General features: G+C 35.6%; 2 protein-coding genes and 1 long non-coding RNA gene across 3 annotated transcripts in view; all 3 read left to right on the forward strand.

Moving 5' to 3' along the window:
• LOC100184216 overlaps positions 1-12,636 on the forward strand; it is a 21,453-nt gene extending 8,817 nt beyond the window's left edge. The window contains exons 2-4 of the long non-coding RNA XR_003396905.1: positions 11,250-11,417; positions 11,500-11,565; positions 12,119-12,636. This is a non-coding gene — a long non-coding RNA (uncharacterized LOC100184216). The remainder of the gene's footprint in view (positions 1-11,249; positions 11,418-11,499; positions 11,566-12,118) is intronic.
• Positions 3,046-3,420, forward strand: LOC101243194 (solute carrier family 35 member G1-like). Its single transcript, XM_009863390.1, has one exon. The coding sequence runs from the start codon at positions 3,046-3,048 to the stop codon at positions 3,418-3,420; it is 375 nt and encodes a 124-aa protein (XP_009861692.1).
• LOC100181832 lies at positions 4,108-7,944 on the forward strand. Its single transcript, XM_002127778.5, has 7 exons — positions 4,108-4,351; positions 4,676-4,803; positions 5,190-5,302; positions 5,787-5,972; positions 6,262-6,359; positions 6,887-6,942; positions 7,291-7,944. Exons 1-7 carry the CDS (start codon positions 4,173-4,175, stop codon positions 7,413-7,415), a joined length of 885 nt encoding a protein of 294 aa, XP_002127814.1. The 5' UTR covers positions 4,108-4,172; the 3' UTR covers positions 7,416-7,944.
• Positions 12,637-15,731: the final 3,095 nt, after the last annotated feature.

Below are 15,731 nucleotides of genomic sequence, written 5' to 3' on the forward strand. Positions count from 1 at the left end.
TGAGGGGAAGATGGGACACCTATTCAAACCATTTTCTCGTCGCATTTAGTAGTAAATAAAGAAAATTCAAAATCTTATAAAACCGTAACCTTAAAACTTTCATAGAAAGTTGTTAATTGTTTAAAACCAATCAGGATATTATGTGCTAAAGGTGTTCCATATTATCCAACAGGATCATATATATATATATATATCAATATATGTGGAAAATATTTTAATTCATGTAATTTCTATGTCAGGTGAATACATCACTTTGTATCACAACCAGCGTCAAATATTAAAACAACGTCACAACGAAAAAGATGAATATGTTTCATCTATGGCACATGAACGAGAGGCCATGCAGGTACAACAAATATTCTTCTTTCTTTCCTTTTGGCTGTGAAAAAATTATGCTTTGTGTATTATATTTTCTATTTCATATTTACTAAAAGAGAACTCAGGTAAAAAGAATGAAATGCAGTTGCTTATTTTTAAAGTAATTTAATAAAATCGAAAAAAAATGTAATCTTGCTTAAACAACACTTTTTTGTTTGGTTTTCTTAAAGGGCCTAAACACACCCCACGTCACTTTTATTTTTTATGGTAAATTCACAAAGCGACTGTTTTATTGATTCCAAAAATACTTTGCTTATTAAAATTGGTCCAGTATAGGCGTAGATATTCGTCCTCAAACAGTGATCTCTAGCGCTATCCTTTTTTTTACTACGAGCTTCGTGATTGTGACGTAGGAACGTACTAGTCACGTGACTGAGTCGTTCGTAAAAGCGACTGCCTCTCGCCTTTCTCAGTGTTTCTGAATGAGAGCGGCCACGCTTCAACAATCTTGTGACGTGATTTGTCACGTGGGTAGTACACTTCTCAATTTTTTCGCCACGCAACTTTCAAATCAGTTTTTTGAATTTCACGGTGTTTGAGCTGGAATATCTTTGGTTATACAGAACCGATTAAAACAAGTAAAGTGTCGTTGGAATAAGAAAAACACACTCTATCGATTAAAGCGAAGTACATTTGGGGTGTGTTTAGGCCCTTCAAGTCATGAAAGAGTGACGTCAGATCCTCATACGTCACTTTAAAGAATGACGTCTTTATTTGTGTGTTTCAGCGCTAGTTCATTTACAAGTTATCATGCATGACCAGACTACAGAGCTGGTTTATTCGTATAAATCTAAATTAATATAATGACAATTGTCAGTTAGTTTGGTCGTCACGCTTGAGTAAATATACAAAATAGCTGGGTATACATGTGCATTAAACAGTGTGCAGTATACAGAGCGGCAGTTTGACTCGCCGTTTTTCGAATTTATATATACAACTTACGGTGGTTAATTAATAAGTGCGTGGTGTCCTCATTTATATATACAACTTACGGTGGTTAATAAGTGCGTGGTGTCCTCAAGGGGGTTAATGAGTAACAAGTGCACGGTTTATCATTTTGTTGGTAGTGGGCAGTAAAAGATCAGGCTCGCACCTTTCTCGTAACGACTGCAAAACCCTAAATTGACAACTTATCTGACGAACAAACGAACGACATTAAACTGCAGCAAAAACTGAGAACAGTCCAGTACGAAAGAGTTCGTCCGCTTGCCCACATAGAAACTGAGAGGGCTTACAGAGCGAGATACATGTACTTGGGCGAATACCAAAGCGAGGAGAAATATTTCAAACTAAGGCACAGTTCAGCATTGTATTGCCAAGTCTACCATAGCATTGTTTTATGCAAACAGTATTGTATGTCACAGGAAACGCGTGAAGCTCATATTATTTTGCGCCGACTGTTGTCGATATACGCAACGCAACTGTTTAGGATACAACATTTCCTTGTAAATTATATTATTGAATCGAATTCACATTCAACCGTTACAATTTTAAGTTTAGGTTATCGCAATTGTCGATATGGTAGAATCAAGAAAGTACGACTTAAAACGTTTAGCTGGTCTTGCATGTGGCGTCATTGCTGCCCTTTTGGTTGCTTTGGGTGCTGTAGTTTACCAATTAACGAAAGACTCAGCCAGTGTGCAAGTATGGTTTCTTCGATTTGTCCTCATGTACTTTCTAACCTTACCGTATCTTACTCTGAAATCGATGAAACAAGAGCTTCCAAAAATGAATTTCAAATCTGCACTATACCTGTTTGCCTTTGGATTTGCGTCTGTGGGATCGAGTCTCACTTTCTATCTTTCTCTTGATGAGTTCTCCACAGGGAGACAGCTTAGCAATTTCCAATTCATACTTTGTGATCACGATTGCGCTCGTCATATCTATTCTTGAAAGGTGAGGATATTTTAACCGTTTATAACTTTAGTATGTATATATATATATATACGAAGCCTACTGATGCAGTGGTAACATTTAATGAGAGTAACGACAGTTTTCTGGCGCCGTGTGGTACAGTACTTAAAACGCTCTCCACATGGTACATGCTCTGATCCGGTGGTCTTTTATTATAGCACTGTGGGGTAAGATGGAAGACTTTTAGCCCATATTATACAAGCAGTGTCTGGCGCCGTGGTGGTGGTTAGCGCGCCTGCCTGGAAACCAGAGGTAATGGATTCAAGGCTCGACGCTGCTACCATTGTTGTGGGCGTATGTGTCCTTCGGCAAGACACTTACCGGCAATTGCTCCAACCCAGTGGTCACTAATGGGTTGTCTTTATCAGCCATACAAAAGGAAAACAAATTAAAAAAGAATAATCACCCATCAAAGTAACATAAAGGTAACACGTAAGCTGGCATGAGGTGTTAAACCCGTGTGATAACGACCGCGTTTTCGGGTCACGCGACGATAAAGTAAGTTACATTCATTCATTCACTCACTATCAAATGGTACAAGACAATTTAATGTAAAAGTGTTCTACCTTCTATAGATGGGTTGTTAAAATTTTCAGCCAAACAGAAGTAAAAAATAAAATAAAAAATCATTACCCGCAACGTTTGACCTCGACACATATGGATATAAACAAGTACATTCATTGAATTCATTAAATTCCGTTATAATCCACAGAAAAGCAACATCCCATTGTGATTGTTCTATCGATTGCCAGCATGGTAGGCGTGTTCCTTGTGGTTCGACCAACGTTTATCTTCGGCGATAACGAAGAAGTTAACGCCAAACCGGATCAAAATAGAGCTTTGGGAGTTGTTTTGTCTATTTCATCAGCTTTCTTCACTGCATTTAGGTTTATTGCTGGAAGGAAGTTAAAAAACAATGTTCATGTTTCCCATATGCTGATTTCTACTTGCACACAAGCTTTAATTGCGTTTCCAATTTATTCCATAACTACCAACCAGGGATGGTACATTCCTTGCTTGTCTGATTGGGGTATTTTAATAGCAAGCGCTTTATGCTCTACTGTATCAAATGCAGTGATTGCTTTAGCTCTCCAACTTGAAGGCGCTGGCCCAGTATCAATTGTTTAATCACTATTAATTGCATTTGGTTTTATTTTAGAAATAGTTCTGTTAAAAACTGTACCCCAGGTCACCAGTGTTGTTGGTGCAATACTTGTGTTTTTGGGCTCGGTTGGGACCATTTTCGTGCAGATGAAGTTTTCCCATGTTACTTGATGGTTGCTGTGTGCCAAACATGATAAATGAAACAGTCAATTAGTTGCTCATTTTATTGGTTTTTAATCTAATATATTGATCTTTGCGTTTTATTGGTGCTTAATATAAGGAATTAGCGGTTGTTACAAAGACGTGTTGTTATTGTCGAGTTATAGTGTAGTCCAAAACAGACTTTTCAATTTTTAAAAAATTGCCGAAAAACATCGTTTTGTTTGTTACTTCTGGTCAATGTTAATATTGTTTCTGGTTTGTTATAAATCAAGCTTAGTAGACCGTGGCATTAAAAAAAGGTAATTATAAGTATGCCAATTATAATACGTCCTTATTTATTAGATCTATGCTCTCTTATTTACTATTTTATCGCGATTCGCGCCACCAATGGGAACTCTTAACTGTGACGTCATACATGGTCACGTGAAGGAAAATTTGTTTTATGTTGTTTACCTTTACAAGAAGGCAAACGTGAAAATATTGGAATTATATCATGTTTTAATGCATTTGATGGCACTAGTGAATAATCCTCCGATACGTCACAGATTAGGCTGGTTAGAAGTAGATTTTATTTTAGATTTTATTTACAATTTGTTTGTTTTTTAACTGTTAAAATGGCTTCACCTGCCACAAGGGACGACAGCATCCAGATTGGGTTAAGTTTGGAGTCTGAGTTCTTGCAGGACATTCCTACACAACTGTTTCAAGCAGTAGAAGGGAAGTTGCATCATGATCAAAGGAAAGTCAATGTTTTTACAGCAAACAAAGATTACTTTGCAAATGCTTATTCAAAGTAAGTGAGAGTGACATACAGTTTTTATGGATTAGATAGATATAATCAGCAAAATTCCTTTAAAATGTTTTAATTCGGACTTTTCAATGTTCCATTGTTCTATATTGTTTTTATTAATCACTTTAAGGGTAAATTATTTTCAGTAAAAGCTTTTTATTAACAATTTCCCAGAGTGAAATGTTTAGTTTTACTGAACAGGATGATCATACACTGTAAGTCTGTAACAAATAACAATGATGGTTGAACACCTATTTATCAGCTCAGGGCAGCATCATGCAGACCCTTATATCTTAAGATATGTGTTAAACTAAACTCATGTTCCAGTGAGCTGAAAGTGAACACCCTTGAAGAATTTGCGTTGATCAAGCAGCGTTTACTCACCTTACCTATTTACATGAGGGTAGAACTGCGTCGGCACCGGAAATCTGGAAACACAACCCATATTAACTATGGTATGTAATAGAAGATGATCAATATTATCGGCAGATGTATACAGGGTGTATGCGAAGTCACTCTGCATTGTTTTAATGATTGTTTTTATATTTCTGATTGAGTTGTATGGAAACAAATTAAGAAGGGTCCAACCTGTATTGATGACAACAGGGATCACTTGATTTCTATTTATATACTGCTGAACTTAACCAGTAAACAGGAATATACTGTAAATGTATGGCCATAACCTTATATATATTTGATTCTAAAATGTAGGATTAGGCTATGGGTTTGTGTTAGTAATGGTAAACAGGTTTAGAAGCACAAATTTGTACTGTCAGGCTGTAAAGTGGTACACAGTTTGTAATCTTTTTATATTATCATTTTGTAATCAAATATACTACAGGTACCTTCATAGTGATGGTGAATACTAAACATCCAAGTATTCAACCTCAACTACAAGAATGTTTGGATCGTGCAGAATCTTATTTAAGAGAGGAACAAAAATTTGCTCTTGAGGTGAAATATATTATCGGAATAGAGTATTTACCCCACTGTCCATCCGCACAATGATTAAATTAGATTTTAAACCATTTTCGGGTCTAAACAATAAACTGTTGTTGTTTTTCTATAATATATATGTGGGTTTTCTTTTTGTGAACTTTTGGAGATAATTTTAAATTGACCAATTTTATTTTTATTTATTAAACCTCTTTGTGTGTCGCCTAAGCATAATATTGAACATAGAAATTGGAAAAAAACATAAATAATGCAACAAATAATGAACAATAGTTTCATTTTGACAGTGTAACATAGAGGTCATGGATTCATGATAAACATAGAGATCTTTTTACTGTAAACTATAAATATCTCATAAAATAAATATATCATAATGTTTTTTTTATAATTATAATATATCTCTTTTTATTTAAAATAAACTAAATATTAAATCGTTATTTGCAGAATGCAGTTGATAGTTTGATGCATAAATTTGTATTACCAGATTGACTTTGGCCCTGTGCTAAGATCATGGTACAAGCTAAGACATGACAACTCAAGTGCCAGCTACATTGCCAAAAATTCTTATTTCTGCATAACCAACTTTCGAAAAAAGTCCAAAGTATTTGTGAACCCAGTTTGGTGGATATTATGTTTGCCAGTGTGTCTGCTTGCTGCTCCATTATACTGTGTAAGTAGAATAATAATATTGACTGTTGGTTTTTGATTGACACTTTAACACTGAAACTAAAACTTGTCAATTCATTTATGTGCGTCACTATAATTAATAAATAGATGGCGTGACATTGGGCTACTTTAAGAGAGTCATATTGAATGCAGTGTTGCAGTTTCCAATTTCGTATTTTATTTAAATATTTTTGTAAGCTGAACTAATTTTTTCAAGTTGAATATGGATGCGTGATGCGTCAAAGTAGTACTACCATTGCATAAGCCTCAATTAGTTGATAACTCCTTTGCAGGCATACAGGCATGCTTTATCTGAGGACTTTTCATGTGTTTTGAAATCAGCAGTTCGTTATGTAGAAGGTACCACCCCTGCTCAAAGGCTTGCCATGAGGTGATTGTTTTATTTAGTCCGTTTTTCTATGGAAACAGAGTATGGTCCTCGAAGAAGGATTGTGTGTGTCATGGAAAATGGCGTTTTTTTTTATAGTATAATAGAGTAAGCGAAGATGGGACAGCTTTTCATTCTATTTTCTCGTCCCATTTGGTAGTAAACAAAGAACTAAAATATTATCATATTATTTGAAGAACTGTTCGTGTCATTGGAAATAGTGACATTTTTTATAGTCATATTATTAGCTTATTGCGGTTATCATATACACAACAGCCTAATGCAGTTTTCATTCAATATAAAGGGGAATACTACTTTTAAAATCATAAAATTTAAAAAATGTCATTGTTTAAAATTTGCATTATTTAAAAATTAAATATTTTCAAAAAGGACAAATTATTTTCCTTTTATCAAGGCCTGCCTTTGTATTAAATGCCTAATTAAACTAATTACACTGATTAACGCTGTATGTAAGCTATAAATGGTGTTGCGATCACAAATTGGGCTCAAACTATTTTAATCTATTATAGGAACATGATACAAGCTGTATATGCACAAGGTGTTCAACATGGACACATGACAGCAGGTAACAACCAACATTTATTAATAAATGTTTACTGTGTTTGTTTTTTACTTGTAATATTTGTAGTCATTATAATGTTTACTGCTTCCATCATGCCCACCTACGAGTTACCATGTATGTAACTTTGTGGCTGGTTGTTTTTTTCTGTGGCTGAAAATTTAGACAAGTCATTAGTGACCACTAGGTTGAAACAATTGATATTAAGTGTCTTGCCCAAGGACACATACGCCCACAATGGTAGCAGCAACACGCCTTGAACGCATTATCCACTATGCCACGACGCCGGTAACATGATCTTCGCTACTGTGTTCAAAGAGATATATAAATAAAATTTCATGTTTTATGTAACAGCTACCAGACCTCCCCAAAGCCCCCCAACATATTCTGAAGCAGCTCCCCCTTCATATAATGATGCAACGGCCCCTCCTTACCACCTTATGAAGCAAAACAGTGATGATGATCTTGTACAAGCTTAACGTTTAGTTACCTATCTACTTTTCATTTACATTGTGCCTCTTGGTAAAAAATCCATATAAAAGTAATACTCTGCACTTTATTTTACTTAATGCTCGTTGTTTTTCTCTCTGATAAAATCATCTATATTGTAATTTTCACTCTCTGCTTAAAGTTTCTTTGTATAGAAAGTATTGTTTCATTATTCTTTAATTTTAACTGCAAAAGTAACTGTACATTGTTTGTACATATATGTCTGTCCAAAAGTTGCCAAATACAAACTAGGAGCATTTGATAAAAACGCCAAATTAATTATTTGTAAACAAATTATAGTAGCAGTATTTCATTCAGTAAATGATCTCCTTTTTAAAGATATCGGTTTGGTTTTAAGTTGTTCCATTTTATGTTTTTTCCATCAACTTGAACCTTGTTTTCCAATCAGTTTAATAACGTTTGTCATTCGTTTGATGCCTTTTAATAAATTGCTTAAAATAAATCATAATGGTGAATAAAACGAAAAGGCATGCAGTTCGAACTTCGAACACCATGTATTATATTGCCATTGCTGTGACTCAAGCAACAAGTTCGTGTGGATATTGCGGTTATGTATCAATGAATGTAACTGTGGCCTATTTAATGCATTTGTATTCAGTAGGCCAAGTTGTAACTGCTGTAGCATGGCGGGGTAACCACAATCGTCATAACACGGGTTTTGTTTCATACTCTACGTCCCCGCTTACGAATTACCACTTTGCAAGTAATCGTTTTTTTTTCTGTGGCTGGCAAACACTGCTTTAGAGCAGTTACAGTTGTCTTGCTCAAAGATACATTTGCTCACTTTGACTCTAGCGTTCGCTCTTTTAGCTCTGTTTTGTGTAGCACATAGTAGGGTGGGGTACGATGGATACTGTTGTCACTTCCCATAGCCTATATCCTAAACGTGTTTTTAACAATGACCAACATTCTTTTTATGGTCCCGAAGTACGATTATTTATATGCTTCTGTAAATATTCTTTGCTTAGTACCAAATGAAATGATAAGAGATAATGAAAACATGAAACATCTTACTCTAACCTACTATACAAACGATACAATTGTGCTAAAAGCGTAACATAGTCTGTTGTTTTCAACGAGTTACAATAAAATATCCTTTGCTCTGAATTTAAAAATAATATTTTTTTAACAACTTACCCCCATAAAAATAACCCTAGCGCGTCACCAAGCGTATTTCACTTTCCCTTTGGCATTACCGCTATTCCGTCCAGTGATTAACAAAGTTGACCTGTTTTCTAGTGTTGTTGCGTCGTTGCTAGACCACAAACACCAACAGAGCGTTCCAATGTTTTTGTTATTGAATCTACTTGATTTAAACAATCTTTGTGAAATCACTACGTACATGTAAAACACTTGTTCATTTTTTACCGCCGCTTTAAGGTTTTCGTTTAATATTAGAATCGTTTGCAATTGAATTCCACAATGTAGTCCGTTTTTCATGCGAAACGATGGACTGCCCGAACAAAGTGTTAGTTTTCTGCAATTACTGGATTTAGCCGAGATATTTTCGCTTTCAATAAGCGACCTACATACGATCTGCAAATCTTGAATTTGAATACCACTACCGCTTATACGTTTGTTTTAGTATGGGTGTCCGATGGCAGATAAAATTGAATGGAAATCCACTATTATTTTAGGAACAAAAATTAGACATCCCGCGTTTTTTTATATTTCTATTTAATTGGTGCAAACATGCGCACATGGATGCCATTAAACATATGTTTGTGATTCCTTAAAAATATTCCGATACATCTGTCGAAAATATTACGTTCGGTTCACCATTATACACGTGCAAGTATCGTTAACGAATTGTTTAAACGATTAATACGAAATTCCAATGCTTCACTTACTTTCCTTACAATTAACGTTTACCAAAGTTATGAATAATCGCCTACCTAAACAGGTGTACAAAGAAGGGGGGCATTCGCAAATAAAGGTTTCCTAAATTTTAATATTTATTCCAAGACGATCGCTTGATTAATGGAAAAATTATAAATAACTGAACAAGCAAGTTCTGTATTTTATGTTTTAATTTCCTTGTTTTAAATAACTTAATTTTAATGGAGTTCCCCATTAGAGCATCTTTAAATGATTCACGACGTAAAAGTATAAACATGTGATATATAAAAAAGGATACTATATGTACAATATTTTTCGTTGTAAGATCGTGCTAAGATTTCACGGAGATGTGTTAAAGTTTGTACACGAATAATTAGAAATGTTACCACGCACCGTTAAACACACATTCCATGCCAAACAACACGATGAAGAAAGGTAAACTAATCAACAACTCTAGTAGTATACAACAATTTTGTTACCACGCTTATGGGAATCGCATAACATTTGTGTCATTCTTACAATAGAACAACTGCATATTGGATTTCAGGGATTTCCAGGTCGGGCTTGCCTGGCCACACAACACCATAAACCGGTATTGTATGGATACCTCGTTGTTTATCCTTGTCCGGGGTCCCATTATTCGTTACCACGTCATTGGATATCCCCTTCTCAGGTCGCTCGTCGTCGTGGGCAACTGATTCTGAGTTACGCGGAATTCAAAGGGTCCGCGTCGGTCGAGCAAGACAAATATTTGCCGCTATACCTTCTCTGCTCTGGTCACTGATTGGGGCTCTTTTATCCAACCAGCGAGAGAGCTGCGTTGCCGTAGAAACGTCAAACGCGGCTTATATATTCCCCTGCTGTGTGTGTGATTCGGAAACGAGTACGGACTTTATATTTCACACGTTTTACAAAATTGTTGACGCTTATAATAATCTACTCAGTACGTGATGCATTAAAATATAACGAGGTAGGCAAACACACAGTAGTGTGGGGGAAGATAGGACACCTTTAACACATTATAATCAAATATCCTGATCGTGTTTTAAACAGTTAACACCGGCCCGTGGGAGTCGTGAGGATATACGGTTTTATAATTCTTTGAATGTTTTTGTTTACTGCTAAATGGTACGAGTAAATACAGTCAAAAAGTGTCCCATCTTCCCCCACCCTACTATATATTCTGCTCGTAACTTATTGGTATTATAATACTGATAACACACACATGTGTCGTTCTATGAATCGTCATTGGAAAAATGGAACACAACTGCGTTTATGAAAAACTCACAAGTTGTGCTTTTTTACAAGTTCGTTTTTTATGGAACATTACATGATAAATCGTTGCGAGAGTAATATAATTCGGTTGAATTGATCATTGTGCGAACTTGTTGAATGTCAAAATGGCTGCTCCAATTTTTAAGATTTTACTATTATAAACGTAAAGGAAATGTGAATTTTAAATATATAGTGTTTTACTTTATTAATATATGTATATATACGGCACAGTACGGCTATATGGTCATCATACGAAGGGAATCTTTCAAGTGTTGCTGGGGCAACAGCGACAATGCCGCTGGACTATTATCTTTCACTACGAGATGCGCAGTGAATGGAATTAGGGTGTTTCCGTTCGTTTGTTCCCTGCGTGGTACAAATAGCTTGCGTTTCTAAGGCACCTGTACAAATCAGAAGAAGGCGGCAAACTGATGGATAAATTGAATCGCCGATGGATTGAAGCTACACTTCTTAGAAAACTTATTCGTAGAGAGTCGGAAGGATTCGTGAATACTACCTGCTTACTGTTGCCTTGGCGACAGCATAGTTGGCCTGCAGATTTACCTCTGGTTCAACTACGTGGACCGAGGGTTGAATTCTCATTTACTTTAGTCAATAGCCTAATATAGAGCAGTCATGAGGAATTTACTTAATAATTTATTAAATTAGGCCGAAATATTTTTGCCAGATCTATTAGCGCACCCGCTTAAGCTTTTGTAGTCAACGTATCAACATCAAATAAAATATGGATGAACTGCAACAAGCCGGCGACGTCCTTGGATCAGCAGCCGACGCATCAAAAGCACTCGGAGGACTTTCAAAATCTCTTCCCGGTATGGCCAAGTCTGGAGACGGTGGTAAGTGACTTATAAACTATACATTCAAGCTTCGATGCTTCTACATTTTGTCTACTTTATGTTAAATGTGCATCTGATTAAGGTTCCGCCGAGCCAGAAACCTGCTCCGCCTGTAACCAGAAGATTATCACCAGTCAGCCAGAAGGAGGTAAAGCATTTTACTATTTCTTTTTGCCAAGTTGGGTCTTTTTGAAATTTTGATATCCTGTGCGGGTGTTGTTCTGTTTAGTTATCAACGCTTTTCGTTGGGAAAATTAATACAGTAAGGTGGGAGAAGATTGGGCACCTTTTCGTTCTATTTTCTCGTCTCATTTGATAGTAAACAAAGAACATTTAGAGAATTATAAAAAGAACATTAAGAGAATGTTTAAAACACGATCAGGATATTAGGGTATTACGTGCTAAAGGTGTCTCATCTTACCCCAACCTTGTATATAGTAGGATGGGAATAGATGGGACACCTTCGGCGCTTAATATACGAATATCCTGATCGTGCTTTAAACAGTTAACAACGGTTATGGGAGACTTGGGCATATAGTTTTATAACGCTTTGAAAGTTCCTTGTTTACTACCACATTGGACGAGAAAATAAAGTTCAAATGTGTCCCAACTTCCCCCACCCTACTATATTTTAATTTCCCAATTAATAACGACTTTCGCTCCGTTTTCGAAGAGATAAATAATAATATTTCATGTTCCAGGCGTTGATGTAGCCAAAGCCGCAGAAACAGCCGGAAGTGTAATGGATTGTTGCTCCAAAGCATTTGACTGCTTCGGAAAGGCAAACGATATGGTATCACAGGTGCAACAGTGAGAAGACTCCCCTAAAACAAACTTTTAACTTAAAACAAATTTCATTACAAACAGTTCTAGCAAAATTTGTGACCATCAAACTAAGTTTCTTCAAATTTAACCTTCAAATTGATTTTTAACTAATATTTGAAATATCATATTTAATTTTATTTATGCATCTTCACGTAATGCACTTTTAAACCACTGTTTACATTTATATGTTCCTTTTTTTAAATGTTTTATATATAAATAGATATATTGCGTATCCAGCACTTTGGTTTTGTGTTTCTGACAATTTATATTCGTGAATAGGTGTGTTGAGTTCTTACAAACTTTGTAATTTGTTTTTCCCTTATGATGTGTTGCTGGAGAAATCACTTTATAAGATAATGGCGTCAAAGGGAATAAAAAAAGCCACAACATCGCGACGTGCATAGTTCTTACAATAATATTTCAACTACGTTTTATTGATAAATATGACGGATAGCAACAATAAACTGAAAGGATGGTTTTCGGACCCAATAGAAACACTCTATACTTGTATCTGTAAATTAATAGGCGTTTTATTTTTATTTGTGGTGAATTCCGCGAATCTGGTCCTGCTCTAGTGCTTATAAATTTGGACGATTCCTGTAACGAATTTACAATCGAGATCAAGCGCTACGGAATACGTGACTAACAAATGCAAGTTTAACGAATTGTATTCATACATACATATATTCCGCCCAAAATGGCATCGGCAGTCTCTTATTTAAAAAGCTTCATTTAATGTACCTAGGTTCGGTTAGCGAGTAACGTGAAAAGAAATTTTCTTAAACTCTTTAATATAAGGGAGAATAATCATTGCCGTCGTAAAAGCCTTTACCCCACTTTGCACAAACAGCTTTAAAACTTTATAGCTTCTGATTCACTGTGTATATATCGTGGACGTGTTGCTATTTCGAAAACAAATCAATGTCTCAGCTTACACCTATAGTACTTTGAGGGGACATGGGACACCTTTAGCACATAATATCCAAATTTCCCTAATGTTTTTGAAACAATGAACAACGGTCTATATTGGAGTCGTAAGGATACATTTTTTTTAATTATTTGAATATTCTTTGTTTGCTACTAAATGGATCGAGAAAAAGATTGTAAAGGTGTCCCATCTTTCCCTATCCTAATAAACCCTCTTTTAAAATCAATTTTAAATTTCTAAACCGTTGGTGCAATATATAAACTGAGGCATTTACGCTAATGTTGACATAATATAAACAGAATAAATTTTACTTGGTTTTCAGAATATAGATTTATTTTTAACTTTACGAAATATATTTGTCAGCCAATAAACTATCAGAAAAAACAATTTAACATTTAGTAGGGTGGGGTAAGTTAGGACATGTTTTCAACTCTTAACTTGTTATAAGTGGTAGTAAATAGAAAATGTTTACATAATTATATAACCGAAGCCCTGCCATTCTAAAAGAGCGTTATTGTTTAATACACGGTTAGGAAATAAGGGTTTTAAGCCTTATTCTTACCCCACAGTACCATAACTATACATGCATACATCTCTGAAGTTAAATACTCAAATGAGAGAAAATACAGTGGTTTGATATAAAATTAAAATATACCTTTAAATTTCTACAAACATAAAAAGACAGAGGGGAACTCGTGAACATACGAAGCATTCATTTTATATGTAGCCGTTCCACAATCTATTTTGATCCTTTGCATCTTACTCTTGTACAGTATCTGCCAAGTCTCCCGCTTTGCCAAGACAGTCAAACATTTTGGAGCAACAGTCCATTACACTTCCAGCTGTTTCGGCAGCTTGGGCAACGTCCACGCCTGAGATAATTTATATATTATACACCGGTGAACAAAACCTCTCGTGATCAGTTTCATCACAAACATAACAACCCATATACATGATACGATTTTCATTTCTATGTTACAGCTATGTTCTGTATGTTACACACGGTAGCCTATTTGCAGCTAAATCGCAAAAAGACGCTGCTGCCATTGTGAGGGTATATGTGTCCTTTGGCAAGACACTTGAAATTTGCTGCAACCCAGTGGTCACTATAAGGTTGTCTAAATTTTCAACCACATACAAAAAATAATCACCCACAAAGTTACATATTAGTAACGTGTAAGCGGATAAGTGATGCGGGTAACAGAACGCCGTGTTATAACGACTACTTTTGTTCTGCCAGACTAGAATAAAACAAGTTTAAAAAATCTATATAACCTATAGACGATGTTAAAATTTGCAGTCTTTTTGTATTAAATCCCGTCTATTTAAAAACGGGAAAATCGCTATATCTGCAAGAATATAATGTGAATAGAACAATCTTTATACCTCCGGTTGCTGGTTGGCTTGTGATGATCTTTTGTTTGCAAGTCGGACACGTTTCTGGTGCTGCGGAACCTGTTATAAACATCAAGTATTAAAAAAAATGAATCAATTTAAAATTCTCTTGGTCTTGTTTGTCGTAATTACGGCAGTACAGAGACATACCTGTATCGTCGTCGTTGGATTTGACCATACCAGGAAGAGATTTTGAGAGACCTCCCACTGCTTTAGTTGCGTCGGCTGCCGATCCAAGGACTTCGCTTACTTCTTGTAAATCTTCCATTTCTTACGAAGGTAATTGAAGGTCTTTATATCTTATGCAGAGTTTGACTTGTTTTGTACAATGTATCGACCGGGAAGCAAAATCAACTATTTGTCTGATACGTAGTTTGGTTAAATAAGAAAATAACGCTGCTCTATTAACGTGTTGCAAAACAAAATATCACTTACAAACTACATATGCGGAATTGTAGATACGAAAAGAATGAAACAGAACTACCGTGATAAAACGACTATAGTTTCCCCGCCACGCTAAGATAAATAAGTTACATTCATGTATTCATTTTATGACTGTAGCACAACCACCTCGTCCGCTTGCTAGTCGATAAAATGACGCATCTTTAACTTGTGATTCAGTTTTGCTAACTAACTCTTGATACGTATCCAGGACAACGCCGGTAAATACATCAGCGTACATCGTCTTTGCTTTGCGACATTTGCTCAACCAACGGCAAAATAAATACTTAGATTAGATTGATTGTACGTGAGACTTTCTGTTACATACTTTTTTGTTTGTTTTTCCTGGCGAGGTCATCTATAGGGAATTTCCAACGTGAATGTTTATTCAACCTTTTAACTCATTGGTATTACTAATGGTGAACCAGGAACATTTAAACGTGGAGAGAAACCGTTATAGACAGGGATAAACCATACGAGTCTATCTACGAAGTATACACCTTAGAAAATATTATTGTCCTTGTTTTACAACTAAAGTCCCTATAAAGTGTAAAAGTAAATCAGATACACATATAGTAGTGTGGGGAAAGACGGGACATATTTCGCACATAATATCCAAACATCCTGATCTTAAACAATTAGCCCTGTGTTTTAAACAGTTAACAGTGGTCTATGGAAGTCGTGGGGAATACAGTTTTATAATTCTTCGAATGTTTTTTGGTTAC

This window comes from Ciona intestinalis, unplaced genomic scaffold, assembly GCF_000224145.3.
Source record: "Ciona intestinalis unplaced genomic scaffold, KH HT000127.2, whole genome shotgun sequence".
Taxonomy (NCBI): domain Eukaryota; kingdom Metazoa; phylum Chordata; class Ascidiacea; order Phlebobranchia; family Cionidae; genus Ciona; species Ciona intestinalis.